This window comes from Pagrus major, chromosome 18 (assembly GCF_040436345.1).
Source record: "Pagrus major chromosome 18, Pma_NU_1.0".
Classification (NCBI taxonomy): domain Eukaryota; kingdom Metazoa; phylum Chordata; class Actinopteri; order Spariformes; family Sparidae; genus Pagrus; species Pagrus major.
Genome location: NC_133232.1, coordinates 36,206,254 through 36,232,378, shown reverse-complemented (window position 1 = coordinate 36,232,378; position 26,125 = coordinate 36,206,254). Strand labels below are relative to the sequence as shown.

The 26,125-nt window shown below is 40.4% G+C and overlaps 1 protein-coding gene across 1 annotated transcript in view; it reads right to left on the bottom strand.

Moving 5' to 3' along the window:
* Positions 1-26,125, bottom strand: part of rxfp1 (relaxin family peptide receptor 1) — a 71,789-nt gene that overhangs the window by 27,704 nt on the left and 17,960 nt on the right. Inside the window, exon 3 of the mRNA XM_073487266.1 lies at positions 3,729-3,812. Within this exon, the coding sequence (XP_073343367.1) occupies positions 3,729-3,812 (84 nt within the window). The remainder of the gene's footprint in view (positions 1-3,728; positions 3,813-26,125) is intronic.

The window sequence follows — 26,125 nt, the reverse complement described above, 5'->3', positions numbered from 1 at the left end:
TGATTATTCTGAATTACATTATTAATCTTTATTTTATATGGAAAAGTTTAATTCATGTTTATTAATCAGACTCCATCCAGACTGCTTGTGAAGAATACAAAACATGAACAACATGATAAAACAAACATCATACTGGTGCTGCACCACACTGTGAGCTGGGTGGGTTGTTGCCACTTTACACAGATTGCAACTCTTTTTTAAATCGTGTTGATGAAGGTTCTCCGTCACGCAGGTCACGGTAATTCTAGGTGCTGTATCGTGGTCAACTGGACGTGTTAGTTTGTTGAAGACATTTCACCTCTCGTCCAAGAGGCTTCTTCACTTCTAACTAACTGGAGGAGCTGCAGGCTTTAAACTCTGTGTGGGAGTGTCCTTACAGAGTCGTTAAGGACACGTGTGAGCTCTGAGTTTCTGAGTCGTTAGGGCCTTCATGTGGGTTTCTAGTGCCAGGTGAGCTCAGGTGTGAATGGTTGTTAAGCTGTCTGGGGAGGGAACTCAGTACAGCATTGTAGGTGGGTGATCAGTGATGTCTTAGTCCACCTCCTCTGTTCACAGACGGTCGTTCCAGTTTGACACAGATGGATTCTTTTACTCCTCTTTCAAACCATCTGTCTTCTCTGGACAACATGTTTACATTGTTGTCCTCAGAGGAATGATGTGTCTTCTTCAGATGTAAGTGGACAGCAGAGTCTGGACCTGAGGAGTTGGCCCTCCTGTGTTGTGCCATTCGTCTATGGAGACGTTGTTTTGTCTCCTCAATGTACAAATCTGTTTTTAAATCAGATATCTGCAGTGAACCTCGTGTTGTATGTGACCGCTTCAAAATGTCAACATGTATTCCCTACTTGGCTGAGTGAGTGAGTCCAGACTGCAATTTTTTATTCTTATTTATAGCCAGAAAACGGAAATTATGAGAATAAAACACAAAAAGAAAAATGAATGATAAAAATAATGTTGTATTCAGTTGTTTTCAGTAGGCCCACTGCCAGAAGTTTGTGAAAAGGTCATTAGATTTATTCATTTATTTTTTTTCATATATGTTATTTGGGTGGAATAGTTATACATGGTACAATAATTCATATTCACAAGGAATCACTTCCTGCACCAAGATTGCAAGGTTTATAAGCGAGGGTATGTGGCCTGTTGGTGTTCATTAAAACAAATCGCTTGTCATTTCTAATTCGTTCGACCTTTATTTTTGGAAAAAGTGTCAGCCCTTGTAAAGGCAACTGGATTGTTTCCACTTTCCCCAACAGCCACTACCAATGACACAGGACAAATCATGAGTTTATTCATTCGTTTAGTCTGTAATGGAGACGCAAACGCAGGTAGAGATGGTGCTCGGCTTCCAGCCTGACTGGATCCTTCATTTTCCAGTTAGATTTCGTGCCTGGCGGCAGTGTAATTGCAAAGAGAAATCGAAGTTTATAGAGAAAAAACAGATGGTATCATCAACATTCACTTCATTATGATATGTTAAAGCCAAAAACTTGTCTATTACCAGTTTTATAAAAGTAATTCTGTGTGTATGAAGACATAATGATGATGTAACAGCACAAGCAGAGGTGATCATGGGAAAGTTTTTTCAGTAGAGCATGATAAGGGAGTAATCACTGGCATTACTGCTATATCAAGGATAAATAACTCTCAAATCACCTGGGAGGAATGCATCTGCATATCCCCACTGCAAACAGCACTCTTTCTACTGTTCGTCTAATCATAACTTAGATCCAAATCACATATAATTCAAATTCCACTGCGCCTTGCAATACTACAAATGGTTTTCTGTACATACCAATTTGGAAATGTCTGAGAGACATCGCTGATATGTGGAGACAAAAGCATCGTTCTTATAAAAAGAAAACACCGTCTCCTTAACCAAAGCTGTCTCTGCTCGTCATATTACAGTCATGGATGAACACAAACCTTGGATCCTACGTCTGAACATGAAACACCTGGCGAAGGGGGAGTAGATTCTGTGTCGTCTGTTTGTTTATGTGTACATTCAGAGGAACACAGCTGTTAAACTGTCATGTTAAAGGGAGAGTCGAGACGCACGAGCTGAGAGGCCTCAGAACACATTTTTAAACTTCGCTGTGAGCAGGAAAGCCACAAAACTCGATGTCATGGCTGAGAACAAAACCTGACAACATGATTTCCTCTCGCTTGTTTTCGGCTTTCATGTTGGGAGAAGGTGAACATGTAATTATGTCGACGATCCGGCCATGCATGCATTATTCATCTCCACACATCACGTCTGACACACTAATATGGCTGTCAAAATAAAACGTTTGCTTGACAAAAAGTAAACTGCAGGATGTAATTGCAGGATATATTCAACTTTCTAAAGAAGCTGAGAGAAGAGCTGATTAATGGGAAAGCTACAAAAAAAAAGAATTTGTTTTCATGCAAAGAAAATAACACAGGCGGGAACATCAGAAAAAAATACCTTGTAGTTTCATAGATATATACAGTATATAGATTGATACACACAGTGTAAACATATTTGGTTGGGCTGATTTGAACAGAAATGTAATTTCTCCAGAGGGAAATGTTCTGTGAGTAAAGTCTGTCTTTATCTTTTCTCCTTCAGAAACAATGATGGGCTTTTTTTCAAACTTTGTATTCTCTTATATTTTTTTTACTTGTCATTACTTCTTATAATTTCCGTCCGTTTTAAGCTCCTGAATTGGCAGCTGAGTCACTTTATCTTCAGAAATGAAGTATTTTGGGCTCTCTGGTGTGAAGGACTACATTGGAACAGCACAGCAGGTAAACATTAGCACGCTGGCAGCGAGCATGACTGAAGGCTCATTTTCACATTTTCTTTGCTCCTGTCTGAGCACTTTTTAAAAATCACGGATACACTTCACATTTGCCAGTTTTCGTTTATCTTGTTTTCAAAGATACTGTTGAGCTGCCAGAACTGCTCGTCAGATGGTCGAACTCCAGGCACGTAGCACGAACTTTAACACACCTGGCCCTTACCGTCTGTTGGTTTGGATTGACTGGTTTACGATTGCCAGAAGGTGGACTCTAATTGACAAAACCTTCTGTGACCTAAACCTTTAAATCTGCAGAGGAAAGGAATTGATAAGACATGGAGCTGAAACTTTTGTTTTATCTTCGCCTTTGTTCCAAGCAGAGAACAGAAGCACAATACACCCTGCTGTCGAGGATTTAACTTTACACTGTAATGTTAACGCTCTTTGCAACTGAATGAAAAGGGCTGAAAGGGTTAGTTAAAAAGTGAATTAACTTTTAAGGAGACAGAGTATATAAAAAAGTCCTTATCGCACTGGAATTGACCTTTAATTATTACCTCTAATTTTTAGCAGTAACAAGGACATGACTCATCGCCGGCCTCACACCCACAGCTTTATGCACCTGGCTGAATCCCAGTGTTTTTACGTGCTCTCCGTCTCGTTCCTTGGGCAGTTCCTGAGCAGTGTCCTGCTGGGGAGTGCTGTTGTTGTTGGGGAGAGTAGGGGGTCTGCAATGGTGTTTGTGTGTGTGTTGCATGTCAGGTGGACATTGCAGGACGACAAATCAGAGATATAAAAGCAAGACACTGCATTGTAGTGAATGTTATTTACTTCACCAGTCAGTGGTTTTGATGTTGTGGTTTGGCACTGCTGATACAAAGTTATTTGATGCATACATTGAGCACAGATTAACCCATATATATCTTTAAATATGCAGTTTAGAAACAAGACTCCAGTACTTACAGCACATATTAGACTTGGTCCCAGTGTTGTAGCTGGGCGTTCCAAAGTACTTGTCGAAGAGATGGGGCCATCCGTTATTATCTCCTGGAAAAGAAAATGAGACAAAGACAGAGTTTACAACTCATCGTTCATCCCTCAGCACATCCTTTAAACTGCAGTATAATGTGATGTAGTTGAAATGTTTCATTCTGTCAGCCTACAGGGCAGAGAGCACACAGCTCCTCTCGCTCTTTTCTCACATAAAGACACCAATGCATTATTGTATGCAAGAACAAGTTCATTCCTGTGCTTTGTAACAGCTACCGACATTTAATAAACATGAATGGAAATTGAAATTGGCCTTGTGCATAGTACAGAGCCGGGAGATGTGGTTGAAAGCTTTCAAATAGACCTTGATTTAAGATCTCTGCTGCTTCCAAAGTCATGGATGATGTTTTACTTTATTTTATATCAGACCCTCAAATCCAAACCGTAAGAGACCTATGCAAGCGTTATGAGAACAATATCCTGCAGAGAAATTAAAATGTCAAATTCGAGATGTGCTTCTACCAGGACAGTAAAGAAGCAACTTGGTTTCCGCTTCAATCCTTGTAATGCAGCGTTTGAGGTGGTCAGACTCCTGTAAAAGCTCTTTATCTTGCCCTGGCAGACTCACTCGCCACACATCCAAGTTCAGATTCCAGAGAGGACTCCTCAACCGTCTTAAAACCCTCATTCTTTCCTGTAACTTAATCCTTCTCAGCTAACTGTTATTTCATCCTCATGAGCCAACCATTTCATAAATCCATAGTCTTTTCTATCGTATGTATTACTATCAGACATATATGTTGGATATTAGTGTGTGAGCAACATAATGATGATAATATATATAATATTAAATAACATTTTTGTGGTTGAATCATTAAAACACACAATCACAGCACTAATCAGTGTGCTCTGCAGCGACGTCCACCGCGTCTGTTATCAACACGACTCTCAACACGAGCTTGTTGGATACATAACTTCTCATTAAATCTGTCAGATATAGGAAACATTCAGATGCAGTGTTCATCCTGAAAATCCAGTAAATCCCCCAACATTCACATGAAATAAGGCTCAATGAGAGCACACTGATTGAAAGTCACAGACCTTGAAAAAAGCTCCATCCCAGCATAGAGTCCACGTGATCTGCATGCCAATTATGTCCACACATTAGAGTTCACATGGGTCACATTCAGTACTGTCGCTTTGCAATAAATTACATGGGGTGTAGTTGGAATCCAGATCATGTTGACTCTATTAAGTTAATTGTAGTTTTCCATTTCTGGACTTGTTTTAGTTTTCATTTGGTATCAAAAAGGAAGGGTTAAGAGTCTGCAGCTGTTGAACTTCTGCTGCCACTTTCTTGAGGAGCAGGAGCTTGACGCTCCTTGAAGTTGTGGTCTTGCTTGCCTCAGCTGCAGTGCTGTTGCATCATTGCTTGTTTTTTTTAATACATACAGTATATTATGTATATAAAACTGGCCAAGTGATTTCTGCTTCGCCAACATCACGTCACATTAACTGCTGCTGAGCCAAAGCAGGGACTGTTGCTGGAGAATGCAGCTTTTGAATCTCATTCTGAGGACCCGTGCTGAGGAGCGCTGGGATGAAGCTTCTTGTGTGGTGAGAGAAAATAACGCTGCACGTGATCAAACACTCAATGAATCTCTCAATGTCCAAAACCAAATGTATAAGTTCATGTTTGAGTTGTCTTGGCAACGTATCTGATAGGTCACGTCTTATAAGATTATTTAATATGCTGTTATTTAATGTATTTATTTGGCATATTTTCCACAGGACGCTTTGGTTGTTGATCTTTACATCTGCCGGACGACTACACGTGATACCGGATTAAAAACGGCCATATGTTGGCTCACTTCATCCCTGGTTGCAGATCGTGTGGTCATAAAGCAAAGCACTGGACACATTAAACACATATCTGAACTGATGCTGTGCCCTACATGAAATGTTCAGGGATCAAGGTTATTTCAATGTCAATTCATTCTCCAATAGTTGTACAGACTAAAAACCAGACAGCCCTATCCTTTGGGACTATTCCCAAGCATAAGCACAGCTGAGCCTGACCTGCACTGTATCAGGCGGCTGTCTGACGACAATGTAAAGCACCAAAAATGTTCAAAATACGAGCTGCTTCTCCACCCAGGGGGAGAGCTGACGGTCATCTGCTGCAGGAAACTGAAGGTGAGTACCTCACACAACCTCACATCAAAATACCTGTACAGTTGCTTTAAGCACAGATACAGAAAGACAGGAAGACACAGAGTGAAGGCAAGAAAATTGGGACAGAAGTATCTGACATGACGTCACTGACCTGAATTCTCTGTGTGGCTCTGCATCCAGTCCAAATCAACTCATCATGAGAGAAGTCTGTGTTGGTTCTGAGCTTAATAGGGCCAGTTTTAGGTTGGTACAGGTAACATATCACATCAAAATCATGCAGATTTGTGTCTGATATGTCAGACCCATACAGGATATTTCTATATATTGCTGTCTTATCTTTTTGACCTGATGATTCACCCTGTTGAATAACACATCATTAAAACTTCGGTGCAGTTTCTGACTGTATAATCTTACAGCACAATTTGTCCGCATAGTCAGATATTCGTATTCACACTAGTGTTGCGAGGCTGTATCCAAAAGCCAAATTTGCACTGCAGCAGGTTTAGCTGAGGATCTCAGGTGATTTTAGGATTCATCTGCTGAATCTGTGCCATGTGCTGCATTTGTAGAAAATAACCAAAGTGGATTTCAGTGAATTTTTCTAACGTGCTAATTGGAACTTGGTTCTTCTCCAAATGGGTCTCTGAGCTGGAGCAGCCTGTTGAATTTGCAGCCAAAATACTACTGAAGCTTTTACTCAATTGACTGTGTCACAATAAAAGATACAAAAAGACCCAGAATCAGTGAGATGTTGAGTCACACGCGAATAATTTATCAGATCCTCTTTGTGTTTGGGTTATTTAGTGTGGAATTTCTTGACAAAGGTGAATTTTCCCTGACAAATGACAGGAGGACGAGGTAATACTAGTAATTTATTATTTTCTTTATAAAAAGGCTGACTTACACAATAAGTTAGAGCAATTTTTTGATGTGTGGGTCCCTGTACTGTTTGTATCAGGTCTTCTATTAACCAACACCAGGACATGTACTGTATGACACAGACTCAGGTCACAAAGAGAGGCGGCAGTGAAACGTAGCAATTAGCCAAAAAAAGAGACGAATAAGAAGACCGCCTTTACAACAAAATACACAAACAGAGGCTTTTCAAATGGTACAAAACAGATTTAATGTGTTTGTTTGGTCTTCAAGAAACACTCAGTGTGTTTCTAAAGCTGTTTTCTGTTCATAATGGAACCTTAACGAGTTCCTTTACAGCATGAACATGCATAATGTCGGGTTGGGATTTTGGATCTCAGTGGAAACACAACAGACCATTTGTGTTTCGCAGCAGGCATTCTCGTTTATTGGGTTATTTAGTGGCAGTATTATGTTTTATTCATGCTAGTGGCGTGGCTCTAACGATGGCAATGTCTGTTGGTCAGTCCACCGCTTAAGTCCAGACTGAAATCACATTTATGGTTCCCAGTGTGTAAAAAGAAAGTATATTAACTTAAAAGTATACCATCCAGTATAGATTCATACCAGTCAGGTCAAATGTATTTATAAATCATATTGTAAAACTCACATTGACCAAATTTCTGTACAGACCAGAGCAAAGAGAGACACAAACAAAGCCAGGACAGAGAGGAGCGGCATTATTTGACAACAAGCAGCCAAACACAGCAATGCGCTCGTCATGCCAACCGGGATATTACAAAAGTAATCCCTCTCAATCATGACTTGTGATCCACTCGAGGTGTGTGGCGGTATCTGTATCATCAGTGAGCCTGCCCTCTGCTTGTGTGTAGACCCCAGCTAGCACACACTATGTGAGGTCGGTTACATCATTTTCCCGTCTCTCTCTGCCTGCTATGGATGTATAAAGAGCTGCAGGTCTTTGTGGATGAAGCGTATGCTTCAGCTGCATTAACACAAAACGAGGTATTTTATTCGTCACACACAACATAAGGTTGCATCACGAAATGAAAGTTTGTCCTTCATGCTACACAAATAACAAAACATATATATAGTTATTTATATACAAATATAATCACGTAGTGCATCTTTTGAATCTGCGTCAGGCTGTTTGTTAGCAGCAGCAAAAGATGGTGATGAAAATGTGGTCGGCATCTTCATATCAAAAGTTCAACATCTGGGAAAGACTGTCCATCAACTCTGACTGTGTGTGAGCACCAAGCATCGATGTTATAAACACAGAGTCCGACTCGCTCCTCAGCTCAGAACACCGCCCACCTGTCGAGTGCAACAGCTTGATCTGAGAGGTTGTGGCAGAGGCAGGTCTCTGTGGGCACAACAGTCCCTGAATTGTTTTGCCAGCCTCAGTCCCATTTTGTCCATTTTCTTTTCCTGTGACTGGACATTAGCCAGGAGCAGCCTTAGACCAAAGCCAGAAAATGTAGCACAATTTGGAGGAGCTACCGGCTGCTGCATCTTAGTGCTATTTAGCAATTGTTAGCTTGCCAACATGCAAAACTAAGATGGTGAACATGATAAAAATGAAATCTTTTAAACATCAGCATGTTCACATAGTCATTGTGAGAATGTCAGCAGCTGATGTTAGCATTTAGCTCAAAACCCCACTGTGCTTCCAGCACGACTGCAGACTCACTGCATGAAATGGAACTTTGTCTGAATGGCCGTCACCACTTACGCCAAATATACATTTTTTAATGTCGTGTTTCTATGATTCTGTTGAGTTTGTGAGCAATTTGTGAGCATTTACTGTAGAAACCATTTAGATGAAGCTGTGAATAATTTGCAGAGGTTTGTGATCAAAGCCGCGGCAGTGAGAGCGGGCAGTGAAACTGTGCCCTCCCACTGTCATTTACTGTAGATTTATATTTAGCACTTTACAGTTGTGAATAGCAGTACTTCAAAGGCAGCGGGGGGTCTCTCACACATGTGCCACACTTTGGGTATATATAATAATAATAATATGCAAATCTCACAATGCGCGGATGCTGTGACTCCGTCAGCTGTGATGAAAGCAGCTATGATAAAGAGACGACACTCCTGGCAGCGACTGATAAGCTCCCCATGAATGTGAGTTTGTTTGGATGTAGGACACACAAGTTTTAAACACTGATCAAAGCCAGAGATATTGAGATAATCACACAGAGTGAAAACACATTAAGTATGCAGAAACCTCATTTTCAGATACAGGTCAAGGCCAGAAACATTATCTGTTCACTGTCCACGAGCACAGTACTGAGTGGAAACATTTACCAATAATGATTATGCACCACGTCACCTCTGGAGGTCTACGCGCTCTCACTGACACACGCTGCTACAGCTGTCATGTTTTTATCTGTTGTCACTCCCTATCAGTATAAACATGGGAAACGTCAACGGTTGAAAAGTGAAGGTTATAGGAGGCAGTGTGTAATTTGGGACAAGCTGCAACAAACAGCTTGGGATTCATGACTGAGTATGCGATTCATTGATCGGTGATGTCATGCTCCGCTGCCCTCCCTCTTTCCTCCCCGATGGGTTGGTTTTTGATCATGTAAGATTTTATAACGTGGCTAATTGGACTCATGTAGTTCCTGATGATTGATGATGTCTTTGAAGTACCTTTCCCTTTAATGATTCATTCTTGTTTGATTATGATGACACCCCGGACTCTATTGATTTTCATATCGATTGGTGTCATTAACGACTCTTCATTTATCTTTGCACCGTGATTATAAAATGGCATTCATGAGAGCTATGATGAAAATCTGATCCCGCTTTCCCCCATAGACCCTATTAATCTTCTTCTGACTGAAGCAGTAATATGTTTGTTATTTTGTCCAAGAAATGAAATAAATAGATTAAAAAAAAATTGTATTTAGAGATCAAACAGAAGCAAAAAGAAATGACACACTACACACTGAAATATTTTCAGGCAGCACAGCAGAAGAACAATTTTCAATTTCTACCATGTGAATAAATTATTTTAAATATTCATGCAGCATGACATAATAGGCTCATAAACACAAATATCGTTTAGTATTAATACATCAAATGCTAAAGCAAAATGAAACAAACAGTGGAAACAATTATGTTCGCCTTAAGCGCATCGAATAACATTAGGAGAACAATGTGACGATGTGAGAGGCTTCATCACACACAGTGATGAAAATACTGAGAATTATCACCTGGATCTGTTGATCCCGTCGGCTTTGTGGAGCTTGAAGGCTGAAGTTTCAGCTCATTGATTATTTACTGTTTGAGTTGACTGTCACTGCTCTCATGGTGACGTTTTCTGCCTCAGCAGGCAGCTGCCTTCACATAAAAATGTGTAAAAACCTACTGTATACTATCTGCTGAGGACCAAACAGTGGACGGACACAGTTGGTTGGTCAACATAGTGGAGCATTGAGCAACAAAAGAGCCCAATATTTCCCAGAGGATTTGGTCGAGAACAAACCAGATCTAAAAGAAAGTGAAAATTGGTTTTACATTTATTTTTTCCTCTCTTTTTTTTTATTTTCATTTTTTGTAGATTTTCTGATTTATAGTATAATATGAAAAAATACAGGAATGTTCTCAAGATAACTTGAATACTTCAACAGAAACTATGGAGGTCACCTTGGCTACGACCATGTGAAAGGCAGAAAAACTACTGACTGATTCATCAAGTGCTGCAATCTTACCATTCAGCTTGAATGCCACAAAACCACAAAAAACATCTCCATGTGAGTTAAGAGCTGAGTTTATGTGCCTTAGTTGACACTTCACAATGTGACGCAAAGTGGCATTTGCAGGATGTGCACATTGCAGTGTCGATGCTGAAACGATTTATTGTGCAGCAATCCACAAGAAAGATGATGCTGCTGTTCTGTAACTGCTGGATGTGTCAATAAGATCAACTTAAAGATAACATAATATGTAACATTTCCACATTAAAATGTCTCAATATCTTTTATTGAGTTGTGTACTGACACTATCCCAAATGTTTCCAACGATGTCCCAAACCCTGTGAAATCTATAATCTTATTCTAGGTGATGGTCTGTTGCGTTTGGTTGCCTGTTACTATAACTTCCTGTCAGCGAGTGAGGAAGGAACTTATCACTTCAGATAAAACATAAAACTTTGATACATCATCGTGTCTGGGAACATCACGCATGGTTTTTGCACCAACGTACTGAAAGGAGCACTGGGCAGGAGCCGAGGGAGGCATGACACACAGCTGGTCAGTGATCTATTGAACTTGAAAAATACATTATCCCTTGATTGCTCATCCTCTTATCTTTGGTCTCTGTTACCCTGGTTCTGTCAGAAGCCAAAGAAAAATATATTTAGGAATTAGTGTCCGTGAGGATTCTCAGCCAGCAGTGAGTCTGTGCAGAGGGGACTGCCAGACAGGTTTCTGTTTAATCTTCAGCGGGTTGTTTACACCTTGAAGAGTCACTAAGCTCACCAGTGAGGCGTTAAGACTCCCATAAGATTGTATCATTACCTCCTTTAAGTGATGTATTAACTGTTAAAAACAGGACAGCGAAGGATTGATCTTGGCTGTAAAAAGCAATGCTTACACTTAAGCTACGGGGAGAATGGTGTTTAGATTTGATATGACAGGCAGAGACTGAGTTTACTGGACTACTGTGACCCACTAAAGCAGCATGAGGTCATCACTGAGGATGAGCTGTTTTCCAGGAAGTGACAGTTTTTCCAAGAAGTTCAAGAAGCCATTTGATGGTTTCTTAAAGGTCACATGGCATGGTTCTTTCCTTTTCAGGCAACACTAAGCTACTGAGGATATGTGAAGGACATACTGGTCCAAATCGAAGCCAGTACAGCCAAAGCACAACCCCTAATGGAACACATTACCTCAGTGGACACCAACATCAAGTTTACACAAGACGACGCAAAAGACAATTAAGTGGTTTTTTGGAGTGCACGCCAAAGGGGATGGAAGCCTGGCTGTTAAAGTTTACAGGAAAATGACTAACACCAACCACTGGAAAACAAGCTGGGAGTTACTGAAGCACTTCACCATCAGGCCAAGAACGTGCCAACAAGAGACGAAAGACAAAGATAGCAACATTTGGTCGAAGGTCTCAAATCTGAGCAAAATTATACACTTGAGAGATTACAGAGGAGAGAAGTACACTCAGTCTGTAACGCAGTGACGTAAAACAGACAAAACAACTGTGCACAGTGCACGGCCCTGAACATCGGCTGGATTACTTCAAATGCTTCCGCTTCTGAAGGTCGGTAGCACTTAGTCGAGCTGAAATGAAAAATGGCTTTTTAACCATTTTAGATAAGATGTTCCAAAACAATTTAAAAAAATCTATTTCTTTGTATTTTTTAAATCAAAATCAACCCAATCCTGTATTCTTCCTGTAAAACAAAATGTCACGTGAGCTTACTTCAATCAATAATATCACTCCACCCACCTATCAATCAATCTTCAATTTTAGAGTTGAGCTCAGATTTCATGTCAGAACTGTACAAAAACATACATTTATAACTACTAAACTCTCTTCTTAATGAACAGATGGCTTTACTTGCTGATAAAGTGAGCGCTAACAGCGGCTAACTGTACCGGTCTTTAAGAGGCCGGTGTCGGGTCCAAACACAAACTCTGAGAGACCAGTTTGACGACAGGGAGTCCAGTATCGAGGTGGTCTACAGAGACTTCAGCTGCTGCTAAGCAGTTACCGCTCGCTCGTTTAGTCGTGCAGCTTACGTTAGTGGTCCTATTAGCTGCCTCACGTTAGGCCCGGGTCGCCAAGAGAAGAACCCTTTTCTCACTTAATTTATTACCTCAATAAACCGTTCATTCTTCAGTACAACATGATGTCCATTTTGTAAATAAAGGTCCCATTTAGATTAAAATTGACAATAAATCAGGGTCTGCTTTAGGGTGTGGCTACCACAGTCAGATCCAATCAATGATATCTACCTCAGCTCCACCCTCTCATCCAAAAATAGTCACTTCTGGCTCCAAAAAAACAAAAAGGGAGTGACCATAATGCCAAAAGCTTCAGAATAATAGTCAACAAACCACCGAATGATGTCACGGCGGCTCCGTCAACCATTTATTTTACAGTCTTTGTGTGCTAGTCATGAATATTTAATGTGATCTATAACCCAACAGACTGATTTAGCTAATGATGTGCTGCTGCTCCTGTAGCTGCTGTAAACACACTGTATAATCCATTGATGACACTTTCCCCCGTGCGTTTTAAAAATATACATTAACTTCAGTGCGTTGAGAAAACTTGACAGCCACGCTGTGCCTGGTTACATCTGCTAAGCTACGATTGGACAATCACTGTTTGGGGGAGGGGTTTAGCTAACAGTCGACTGCGTCACATAAAGCAAAAGACAAAGTTTAATAAAAACTTTCTGTCTTCTTCAAAGTTGTTGGGTTTCAGTAATCGAGCTACATTGATGATAACCATGCATGGATGAGACCCTGCAGTTGTTAAAAGTCGCTGCATCCGAGAGGAAATTTAGCCTTTTCAAATGAGCCACTGACACCCAATCCACTGCGATAGTATATTTAGTTATCATTTCAGTCAACAGTCTAATTAAAAGGGGAAGTAAACCATAGATGTTATTCTGCCGTTTAATAAACCATGGATGTGAAATAATTACACTTTTGCTGAGTCACTTTGAACTTTGGCTTCAAAGCCAGATTAATTTGTGGCTCGGTTTATTAATATAATTATAGATATAAGTTAAACAGCACAGACAAACAGAGTGATGCTTCTTCAAACCAAAAATTGAAAAACAGATGGCGTCAATGCGGTTCAGAGATCAAAAGCAGCAGATATACAAAAGGGGAGAAGAGTGAGAGACAATCTGTGGGAACATTGTGATGAAACCTGCACATCACTTGAAGTCACATGAATCGCCTGCAGATACACAGACAGCAGTTAGAGGATAAAAAAAACCTTTTCATTTCTTTCTGATAACAACTCCCCTTTGACCATCTGCCTCTGTCTGAAACAAGGTAGAATTAGGCTTCACTCTCCTCTGTGGACTGGAGCACCTGGTTGTGTCACAATGAACCAGATATATCGGCTGAACACAGAAATGTGAACTCAGGTCTGACCGATATTTCTCCTGAACGCATCCTAAACAGACATTAGCCAATTACACAACAAAGCGGAGTCCCTGCTGGTTTCCATTCTAGTCATCTACAGCCCAGTCGGCAGGATATGATGTTAGCAGTTAACCTTTCTGCAAACCACAGATACGTCCAAGGTTGGCATTTTTATTTGACATTTGTTATTACAAGCAGCGAGGCTGCCAAGCGGCCTATCGCAGAACGCAGTCACACCACTGGATATTTTTAAGGAGACCTTGGGATATTTCAAGCTGTTTTTGTGGAGTCAAAACCGTGTTTTTTTTTTTTAAGAGGACCTGCGGACGTTTCCCATCGTTTCTGTGTTGACCAAAACCAGGTGTATTTTTAAGGAGACCTGGTGATATTTCCAGCTGCTCATGTGGCATCAAAACCAGATGTTTTTCACAGGAAGTCATACCATCCCAATCCATACCATCATACCATCATACCACCATACCATCCCAATCCATACCATCATACCACCATACCATCCTGAACCATATTTTGACAGGTATTTCCTCATCCTAACCAAGTGGTTTTTGTGCGTAACCAAAGCATGGGCATAGTGTTTTGACGAGGGAGTAACAGAAAATTCAAACTAAACAAACGTAAAGTAGCAACATAAAGAAACATTCAGCTTTAACTTATCTGTGGTCTTGCAGAAACACACTTGGTATGCTTGGGTCGCCATCTAATCAGGTATTACGTGACATACCAAGTAAATGAAATCAGGTAGTTGGGAAGGACAGAGCAGCAGCAGAATTATGTGTCCTAGGTGGCGAGGTCTGCTACAGAGGATATACCGTTTAACATAATTTCACAATCTTAACACATTCTAGGATCGAGAGAAGAGTTCTGCTTCGTACACAAGGGATGCAGCCACGGCACAAACAGATGACACGTCCGGCTTTAAAGAGAAACCTGTCAAGTTTAATTGGGCTGAGGGTCTATTCTATATGTTCAATGCTCTTGAATGAAACCAACAGAGCATTGCAAGGGAAAGTCTTGTCAGGGGTGAGTGAGAGCGCTTAGTATAATAACCCAAGACACTTCTAGCCTTATCTGGGAAGAGGCTTTGCTTCTCTATGCTCTAATCTTATACATGCAAATTGGTATCACTGCAGGAGTAAACATTTGTGAATGCTCCACCGGAACAAAGTGACCTCAAACAGTAAGAGGAAATCAATTCTCAGAAAAGACGTCATCCACTTTATGTCCTTTGATTTTCATTTCAAAATAAATCACCACTGCACAACAGGACTGAAATGATGCAACTGTGTTAAACCATGGAAACTGAAGGGGTACATAATGTGCAGTTGACTCTGTATGGCTTTCCTCATAGAGAGATTAACCTGCCAAGACCAGTGTCACACAAGCACACGGAGCAGCTGGAGTTAAGATTTAGCACGAAGAAGAATAGAATTGACTGCGTCTGGAACAAATGAACAGCAGGTGTCTGCAAAGATTGACTTAAAGGGCTCAGGTTAAACCCTTTTCACACATTAAGCTTCACCCAGAGATGTTCCTGAAATGATCTATGTCAGGTTTATGTTTACACTGGAGCTGATATGCCACAAAATGCTCCAGCAAAACTCTTTGCAGCATACTTGTGAGAAAAAGCACTTCATCTACTGGCTTAAGAGCTCTCTACAATTTTATTCATCACAGCATGACAAGTTAAAGCTTGGAATTTGGGAACTATCCTTTCCCCCGAATGTTTTCCAAAAATGTCTGAAAAGTGGACAGGCTCAGAGATAAGGCGGAGAATTAGATTATTAGAGGAAAATAGGAGCTATAAGTGCGAAATCTATCTTTGGCTCCCCTGTTCAAGTCATGTGTGAGCACATTCTCAGTGGACAGTAAATCAGAGCGGTGACGAGAGTATCATCCTGCACAAAAACATCCTGGTTTGCAGTTAAAGGTGTAAAGAGAAACCAACAGGAGAGCCGAAAAGCATTAAATTGGCAATAATGGGTTTTAAAAGAGGAAGACACTCCAAGATTTGCTATCATGTGAAAAAGAATAGAAACACACTACAAATACCTGATCTGACATTTGAAAGGGGGTGTCGTTTAAACCGTTCTTTCCTTTTCATAAAATATCACAGAGTGCAGCTTCTGCACACCTTAAGATCGACAGGTGCGTAGGAAACAACAAAACCAGGAGAAAGACTCCCGCACACTGTCCAGTTCACCTGCAATTAAGTTTAATGACAACGTTTCGCTACGTAGACCTCATCAGGTTATCTCAGGTAGACAGTGTGCAGGAGTCTCTTTACTGCTTTTCATAAAATATAAAATATAAAAAAAGGTACCTTAGCTAACTCATATCATGAATACTAAAATATGACTCCTTCTGCTACTACGTCTTCTGCAAGTAAAAACAATTATCACAGTTTAAATTTACAAAGTGGCTTTCACACCTGTTATGATGAATGCCCAGTGACTGACGAACAATAAAAAAGAATACGATGAAGTAAGTTAAAAGGCCGGTGGTGGCAGGGACCAATGCATACTTCGGTCTGTTGGATGTGAATCCTGGCAGATTTTATCTGAAGCAAAATAAGTGGCACACGGAACAGAAAGCACACATGGGGATCTCTGAGGGATGCAGCGTTAGAGCGCTCAGCACCGAAGATGTTACCTAAAAAAAAATAACCTGGTCTGACAGCACAAGGAGCAGTGTGACTTGAGAGCTTGACAATCGATAGCTGTAACCAGCACGACAAATCTGGGCGAGGAAGTTAAGCACAAGAATCACTGCTCGGCTGCAGCGAGACATGAGAACATAATGGACGAGTTCTTACAGGCAGAACTTGAAGAGACAGGACCAGTTTGTCTCTGCTGATAATTGAGGATGAAGCAGGTTGGTGATGATTTCGAGAGGATTTGTGTCACAGTACTTTTCTCGCAAAGCAAACCAGACAGCTTGTTTTGATTTATTAAGCTTGCTGGTTTATGATTGCTTTACAGTATGCTTTATCAGCGAGGATAGACTTTGAGTCTACATCACAGTCTGCTCACTAATGCTTGGTGAGAGCAACGTATTACATTATCCTTGTTTACTTTATTAACATACAGCTGATTCAGTAATTATTCCCGAACAGTGGAGATTCTTGCACTGTTGCTCAGAATGTATTTTAGATGCTGACCTTCTCTCTTTTTGTTTGTGCTTTTGGGAAATACAGTATAAATAAAGTCAACTTGATTTGACTTGACTGTTTGTGTGAGATGGAGAGAGAAGGAAGAGTGTGGGAGAAGGGAGCGATACAGAGTTCTGACACAAACTTGGACGTCCCATTTCCTGTGTTGGGAAGCCGTTCTTTTTGGCTTAGTGTGTTCATGAGCTTTTAGGTCCTGGTGTGGAAACACACAAAGAAGATGTGCTGTATTTCATCACTAAGAGCGTTTAAACAACATGTTGACAGCTGTCTGAAATTTGAAGCTTTATATTACAAAGTGATTTTGTCCCAAACTTGTTGCTGCACCAATAAATTCCCTAAAAACACTTAAATATTTTGCTTTACCGGACTTGTTATCATGATTAATGCTAATAAATAACTTCTGGGCCAAAACTAATCTGGGCCATTCTACATGGGCAGCAACCAGCAGCTAAAACCTTCCACAATATTACAAATGACCAAAAATCGCCATGCACAATATGAAAATGAATTTAAAAAATTCTAACCACCAAACAAACCTGCTTTCGTCTGCCAAGTTTCTGTGTACGTGGCGTCGGCATTAACACATTTTTGCAACTTTAATGTTATCAGCATTCATCAAGCTATACTGATAAAAAACCCACTATCACACTGATCTGTAGGTGACGCTAAGGTGTGAAGAAACACAACAATGTGCCAACAAAGGCAGGGAAGCCAGTAAACACGAATAAATAACAAAAAGCTTGATTTAAAAAATTGGCTTTTGCAAATGCATCCCACTCTGCCAAACAGATAACTGCACTTCGAGCTTGCATGTCAGCACTTGTAAGTGTGAAACTACTGGATATTCTCAGGAGAACTTTGGACAGTTTCCAGCAGAGTTTGTGGCGATCAAAACAAGATATTTTTCACGGGAAGTCGGGCCATCTCCAGCCGTCGACCATAGGTGGTGTTTTAAGCCAAACCATGATGTTTTCTTCCCCGAGTGGTTTTTGTGGCTCAACCTAGCCAGAGCATGAGAACAGTGCTGTGGAACCTAAACAAACACTTTGCCAACATTTATTCTGGCAACTGCTGCTTGCTGTGTGGGATTTGGTTTATTTTTTCATGATGCTTCGTTTTGAGACTTTATTATTCATCACTCAGCGCACTTTCCATTTGGCACCAACAATTACATCTCATATCAACATCACATTAGATCACGCTGAGCCTCAGTCATCACTTAGAGACAGACTGTGTGAGGGTCCCATCAAGTGTAATTACAGCCGCACACTCTTGTTGCCATGGGCTGATGAGCCCAGATTCAGAGGCTATTTCTGTTTGCATCACTGGCTTTTCATTATTTTGCAATGTTGGAACAAGAGCACAGTTAATTAAGCAACAATAGACTTAAATCAAAACATTATTTTAGCCTTTGTGATGTCACACTCAGACAGACTACATTCAGCTAATCAGTGGCTCCACAACAGTTTGCACTGGCTGAACATCAGTATCACTCTACTATTCGCCTTGTTGATGATGATCATTTCTACGTCTGTTCGACCTCTTTTCAGACAGCTACAATGCAGTTACGACATCGATGTATCACTAATTTATTTGTATTTGTATTATGTATCTATATCTTTTTATTTGTAGGTTGAAAGAGGGACGATATTGATCAGTGTGAAGGTAATTCTCAAAAGTCATATTGCACTCGTAGATGAAATGTGATCTACATGAAGATGTCATTTAAAACGTTTAAATGTTTCATATATCTGCCTTGATTTATCTTTTGAGAAATGCCTTGATAGAAAAAAAATTTCTGAAATTGGTGGTTTTATTTAACCAAAATGATTTTGCTAATTTTACTCTGATTGCAGAGCTTTATAATCAAAACAAATGTAGCTACATGTATTAAAATCATAAGATATATTGATAACTCTTAAAACACGCGAAAAAGTGTTTTCCGAGTTTACTTTTGAAAGAGTCGACTGAGCTTACTGTGTCTTATCACATTACTTTTACATGAAATCTTTCCCTCTTAATACAGCAATGCACCGTATCCTGTCACACCGCGGTGAGGTTGTCTCGTCTTGGGTTATTGTCTGGTCATTTCCTGTTTTATTTTGAAAATCTAACTCTCCTCTCGTTTCAGATCACTTGCCCTTCCTCTTGTGTCACCTGCCCGTCTCCCCTGATTCCTGATTGTGTCCACCTGTGTCCCTTTTCCCTCATGTGTTTAAAAGTCTGCGTTCCCCTTTGTCTTGTGCCAAAGTGTCTCGTTCCATGTCCGACCACAGAAGCCTACCATAGTCCTGAATCAAGCCAAAGCGTTTTCGTGAGTTTTTGTTGTTTCCTCGTGAGAGTGATTTTCTGTTAAATTTTCATAGTTGTTAGTTCTGTCCTTTTGTCAGCCTCCTTCGTGAGTGATTTTCTGTTAAGTTTTCATAGTCGTTAGATTTGTTCTTTTGTCAGCCTCCTTCGTGAGTGATTTTCTGTTCATTGTATTTATGGTTAATGTTTTGAAGCCTTTTTATTTCCTCCTTGTGAGTGATTTTGAATTTGATAAGATTTTGTACTTCGAGTTTCCTCTTTGTGAGTGATTTTGAGTTAGATAGATTTTGTACTTCGAGTTCCTCCTTAAGAGCGATTTTGATTTAGATAGCCAGTTTTTCCTCCCTTGGAGTGAATTTTTGTTCTAGCCTAGTTTTTCCCTCCCGATAGACTCTCTTTGAGTAATTTTCATAGCAATATTGTTTTGAAATCACTCTCTCGAGAGCCTTGTCTAAAAACAATAAAAATCGCTCACTGACACCTCAGCAATTGAGTCCTGTATTGAGTCTCGGCCTGACAGTATCCGCCTTCAACTTATTCTTTTTTAAATGTTTTATTTGACTGTATGTAACTTTTAAGTTACAGAAACACATAAAAGAAAAGTAATATTCACGAGCCTTGTTTACGACTATAACTGCACCACTTTTGAGGCTGCGTCTGGATTTACATCATGTACGTCATACTGTTCCTTTACTACATTTATTCTAGCTATTTGTTTCAGCTGCTTACACAGTGAGAGATGTAATAAAATCAGTTTGTCAAAGCGCTGGTTCTTCAGTGTTTAAAAGTTCAGCTGCCCTCACAATAAACAACCTTTCCCTGAAAAACTTACATCTCCTATAGCTAAATAGGAGATGTAATACATCTCTGTACTGTGATACACATAAACCGAATTCATTGACTGGCTGTTTGAACACTTAAATTATTTAATTCAGTTAAATTTCACACAGAGCCTACATCTTGAAATTGCTTCTTTTGTCCGATCAATATTTCAAAACCAGGATTAATGATTTTTAGTTTACAATAACATAAGGACATTTGAGAGACTCAAACCAACCAGCTATATGACTGACAAAACTGCTGACGTGCCCTTTGATGAATAAGTAAATAAATTAATATGTACCATTTATCTATTAAGAAATGCCTTGGTAGGTCATGCCGTGTCATTATAATGAACTATAAAGGCTGTGAGCTTCCAGGACTCCAGCGGTTTTATACATTAATGTAAAATGAGACATTGTGATTAATGCCAGAGTACATACTGACCCCTGCCCAGAGTTGGTCCATCCCCATATAAGCATTTCAGCTGTTCACTTCTCATACGGTAATTCAATTACAGTGTCCAGTGTATCCTGGATTCAATCTTTTAGAATGGCCTCTTGTTGAACACTGTCACGTATTGTGTTGTGTTATATGATATATATTGCATATACAGTACTGCTGTGGTGAGTGAGTAAGGGTTCAATATCTCCCTAATGGACACTTAAATGGGGAACATTATGTTTGCTGCGATCAACCCGGGAGCCTTTTAGTGACAAGATGTTCTCTTCGACTATAACACCATCCTCCTTTGTCAACAATGCTCTCCTCTCTGAGACAATGTGTAAAAAAACAACAAGGCAGACCTGTTTTATTCTCCTCACTTTGAGCCTTTGCTCAATTCCCCTGCATGGGTACAAACAACATTTCATCCTTCAGATGTCTGAATCTTCTGGCTTTCATGTCCAGCAATCCCTGACAATTGGCCGATGTTGATACTGTGACAACAGAGAGGCAAAAGCACACATACATGCTTAAGTTACTGATTACAGACTTCAGTGTTCTCTTTATTTTATTAATCATTTGTGCGCTTCTTGCAACCTCGTCTGGTGCCTCATCTTTGTCACAGTCTAAGAGCTGGGCTGTGACAATACAGGGCTGAAAAACGCCTCATATCTTGGACTAAGATGGAAATTGAGCGTGCACATGTTTTTAACCACAGCTGCCAGATGTTTGTGTTGTGAAATTGGATGCAGAATCATTTCTGAGAGCAGTAGTTACATTGACAAAGCTGTTACAGAGCCATGCAGTTAACATTCATACAGATGTTGAGTCTAAATGTCATGTACGCCCACCGGGCTGAACACGGCCTAACCTGCATATATGTTGCTGTCATTCAGTGTTTGTCAGTGCTCGTATGATTAATCCATGCTTTATGAAAAAAGTAATAACTTTTTCGAAAGCAATTTGTTTCAGGCCTACGTGGCCGTTGATTGTTTTTTTTGTTTGTGTTGTTTTGTGTGCAATTCTTCTTGCCAAAAACATGGCTCATTATAAATCACGCAAATTAATTAATTAATCAATAATTATATACAGAAGAATAGGCACCAGTAGAGAGTGTAAGAGGAGAAACAAAAAGATTTTTTTGTAAATAAAACACATTAAAGCGAGGCCTCTGGCTCAGGCCCCTGCTCCACATAACAAGCATAAAATGAAGAAACGATATCTCTGCCACTACTAAGTCTATATGAAGACTCATCAATCATCCTCATTCTGAAAGGTAACAGCTGTGAGATTACTGTGTCTGAGTAGATGAAAATGGAACTGAGAATAAATGAAAGATTTTGTTTCTGTCTGACAAACATTTACACTCATAGGCCATATTTAGATGTCTACAGCGCATGCCCAAAGCCCAAAGCCCAAAGCCCAAAGCCCAAAGCGTTGGTGTGTTTAGGGCGTCCAAGTCCATTTTGCTAGTTAAGCGGTGGATAATCTGGACACAAAGTACGGTGCCTGGCGCAAAGGGGTTGTATTCAGACTCTGAAATAGTCACAGGTGTGTTTTGGGCTGAACATAAATCAAACCAATCCAAGTGTCGTCTCCCATTCCCTTTAAGAGCCGAGTGCGCCAGGACCTGACACATATTAACCAAGTGTCACTCGTCTTCACTGAGGGAAAGAGATGTGATCCTCGGCTGCTGGACCCTCTGCCCCGCCATTTCACAATCATCTGTCCCATCAACAACTCTGTTTGACTGCATATGAAAAAATGCACTGATGTTAAACTGAGGAGTGAGGAGGAGCGCTCCCAGTCTGTGGATCAGACGGGACGGGTCATAAAAAGTATCATCCTGATCAATTACGGGTGGGACGAGAGGGGAGAAATGCGTCCTTAATGAGGAAAATATTAATGACATTACCTGCAGCGATCCTCCAGCAGCAGAAACGATATGTGTATGTCTACAATAACATGCACATTTGCACACGAGGAAGAGCTGATAAGCTTCATTGATTATTTAAAAATCCTGACTCGGTTAGTATTTCATGTTAATTTAATGTTCTGTGTTCTTCTGCACATCGAAAGGTCACACACGCCGAAGCTAAAAGTTTCATTCTGTTTCCTCTCCAGCTTTTAGTTTTGTTGATTAATTGTTCCACGATATTTGTTACAGTACATCACTGCATTCATAGAGATGTTTAAAATAACTGAAAGCAGCCTCACATTATAAAATCAGTGTATGCACGGTGTTAACATGCCTGTGTAGCTCATCTTACTGAATAATGTGCTCTTTAAATAGCAGGAAACAGACTGCGCCTTTGACTCTAGACCAGCTTTTTGTTGGTCTATGGCGCAGTTAAGATAGCAGTCCGCCATCAGTGCGCCTGACCACTCCTCATTTTAAGACCAACACGCCCACGGACACACAGGTGGGCGCAAGTACATTTGCTATTTACACAACGTGGGCGCTGGGCGCGAAAATGACAACTGCGATGGTCTGAAACTACCAACGACACTTGAGCCCATAGAGTGAATATCTCCTTTGGAAATAATGCAGTTGCTGCTCTAAACTTCTGGCAAATCATAGCAGTGCCAAGAAAGTGAAGCAGAGCAAAGTTACATTATTGACGTAATCTTCAATTTGTCAGTTTTTGCACACTTTGTGTGGGGAAAAAGGCAATATCAAAATAAAAAGAAAGTGATCTGGATATGTTCTGCTGTGACTGAGCCCAAGCTGACAGTCACAGACTACAGGCAGGGCGCTATTTCGGGAATCCATCGGTCAATTTGGATGATTGACGACTCTTTCGAACCTTCAGAGCCGATAGAATCATAGAGCAGAATCCAAATATCCAAAACAAGGAGGCAAATGGAAAGTCCCTCCCAACTGCGCATTAGAAAGCTCCCACTGAGCTGAAAACAGTCCCAGAGGATGGTGTTAAATCATTTTGAAGTAACACGGAGACATTTCATTAGATTCTAGCAGCAACTTATGATCGCAAAACAGCAAAGAGACATTTTTATTTCTTTTCTCTTGGCTGCTCGTTCGGTGAGTTTTGGTTGTGGACCTGGTAAGTGTTCGAGTGAGAGAAGCTGCAAGGGGCAGAAATATAATAATTACAGAGCACTTTGTGACATTTCACTTTATTATATATTTCATGTTTTGTAATATATAATAATGATGAAAAAAGCAGGAGTATACACAAATAGAAACATATGCAGCCAGAGGTTTTGTGGGGAAAAAAAAAAAATCAATGTTTCAAAAGTTTATGACCTTTTGTGTTGGAAAATGAAGTGATAAAGTGATTTAAGTGGACGATCAGTTCTAGGAGAACATATCAGCGCTTAGCGATTTAGAAATCTCAGTGCAATAAAGAATAATGAAATTAATCAGAAATTCAAGAGTGCCATCCCCTCGTAACCTCATGTGTAAAGTTACGTTATGAGCTGTCGGTAATTCTGGTCATTTTGCAGAGAGGTCTGCAAAATTGGCAACTTACAAAATAAAGGGCTCAAAATGTCTGCGAGAGAGGCCTCGTGCACTGGGATTGGGCCATAGTTTGTATAATTAGCATGCAGTAGCATTATCGTGGGCGTTCACTGTTAGTGTGATTTTTTTTCCTTACCTCATTTAGTTATTTGGTGTTGGAATTGTGTTTTGTTCAGGTAAAAACGATTATCACGAGCTTTTAGCCAAGCTTCTTCCCGCTATATGTTGCTACATGGTTAGCATTTCCTTTTGTGGTGTTTGTTGATGGATTGTGCAGACATTTTATAATTCTGAGAAGTGATCCAAAAAGTCAGAATTGAGAACATGCTGTCCTCCATAAAAAAATATTCATTCATTTATATGACACTCGAGACCACACTGAAAGGATTCGTCAGGAACAACTTCAGACATTCATGGACATGTCGTCATCGGGGTTGTACTGAAGATATGCTGAACCATCTCACTCAGAAAAGGGGAAAATTGGACAATTACAAAAATATTACCAAGGAAGAAAAGGGTAGGCTAACCCTTTTAACATAACGTTCAAAGTCTGATACGGTTGTCTTTAAAGGCTTATGTCTCGCCCCTGCAGTCACACTGTGTTTTGTATTTAGCTGATCCATTTCAGTTTCTATCTCTTTGACAGTTTATCCTCTCTGTAGGTGATTTATCCGACAGATCCATGACAGCTTCTTATCATTTAGAGCCAACCATGCCAGTACAAGTGGAGAGAGGAACTGATGCTGGAGGTAACCAGTCAGAGTGAAAGACAACAGACGTAAAATGTTGTCTCATCTGAAAACAGAACTGCCGCTGAAGCCCAACAACAAACGGGAGAACCAACCGAGGCTTTAATCTCCATTCTGATGTAATTTCAAGCAGGAACGTGCAGGAAAAAAATGCTGATTCGTAGAGATTCTGAGTTGAGGAATGTGTTATTGTTATTATCTGCATGATGGTGAAATGAAAGATGTTGAGACAAAATAAATAATTCATAAAGTAAAAAGTGCCGCAAACTTCTGTAAATAATTTCCTCCAACCAAACTGATGTCAGCAAAACAACGACCGAGCAGAGGAAGAGACCAAGGCCAATCCTGTGAAAAATTACACCAATCTACTGCCAACAACACACAAGAGACCGCTGATAGGTGTGCTGAAGCAGAAAGTAACCAGTGACAACTCTTTGACCTCTCCTCACCTTCCTAATGAGCATCTTGAGAGGAACACGGGCACGCAGGAGCTGTGAAAAGGAAAAAAAAAAAAAAAAAAGGAGATGGAAACTCTTATTATCTGTGCCTGAGAGTCTGGAGGTGTTCAGATACTTTCTGTCCGTGTGGTTCTCACTTGCGTCAGTGCAGTGAAAGCCACGCTGACAGGAAGTCAGTCCGTGAATGTCAGGGTGGGGGGGGGGGGGGGGGGGGGGGGGCAGAGGAGGAAAAGTTAGCCGAAGACAGTCACATATCACAGTCGGCCTGAAAGAAGTGCAGGACAGAAAATGGTCTGTGAAGACTGTCAGTCAGTGATGGATGGTTGCAATATTTTGCAATGTGTGTTGTCTGTTAGCCATCTATGCATGTTTTATGCATTACATTTTGACTTCTGCTTCGTGGTATTTATTACTGTCCTACAAAAAAAGGCTGAACGCAGGAGAAAGGCACCTGAGAGCGAGATATGTCATTCTTATCTTAACAAATCAAGGAAATGATCTTTTACAATCTGTTCCATGAAGACAGCTTAAATAAACGTCACCACGGAAACCTACAGAGACAGAGGAGGTCACAGACTGAGGCTATACTGTCGTGTGCTGCTCTCAGCTAAATGCTCACAATTACAATGCAGACATGCTGATGTGTTGAACGTTGACAATGTTCATCTTATTTTAGCTCTTCAGCAGAACATTTGTTGATTATTATAAACACAAAGTGGAGCTGAGGCTGTGACTTAA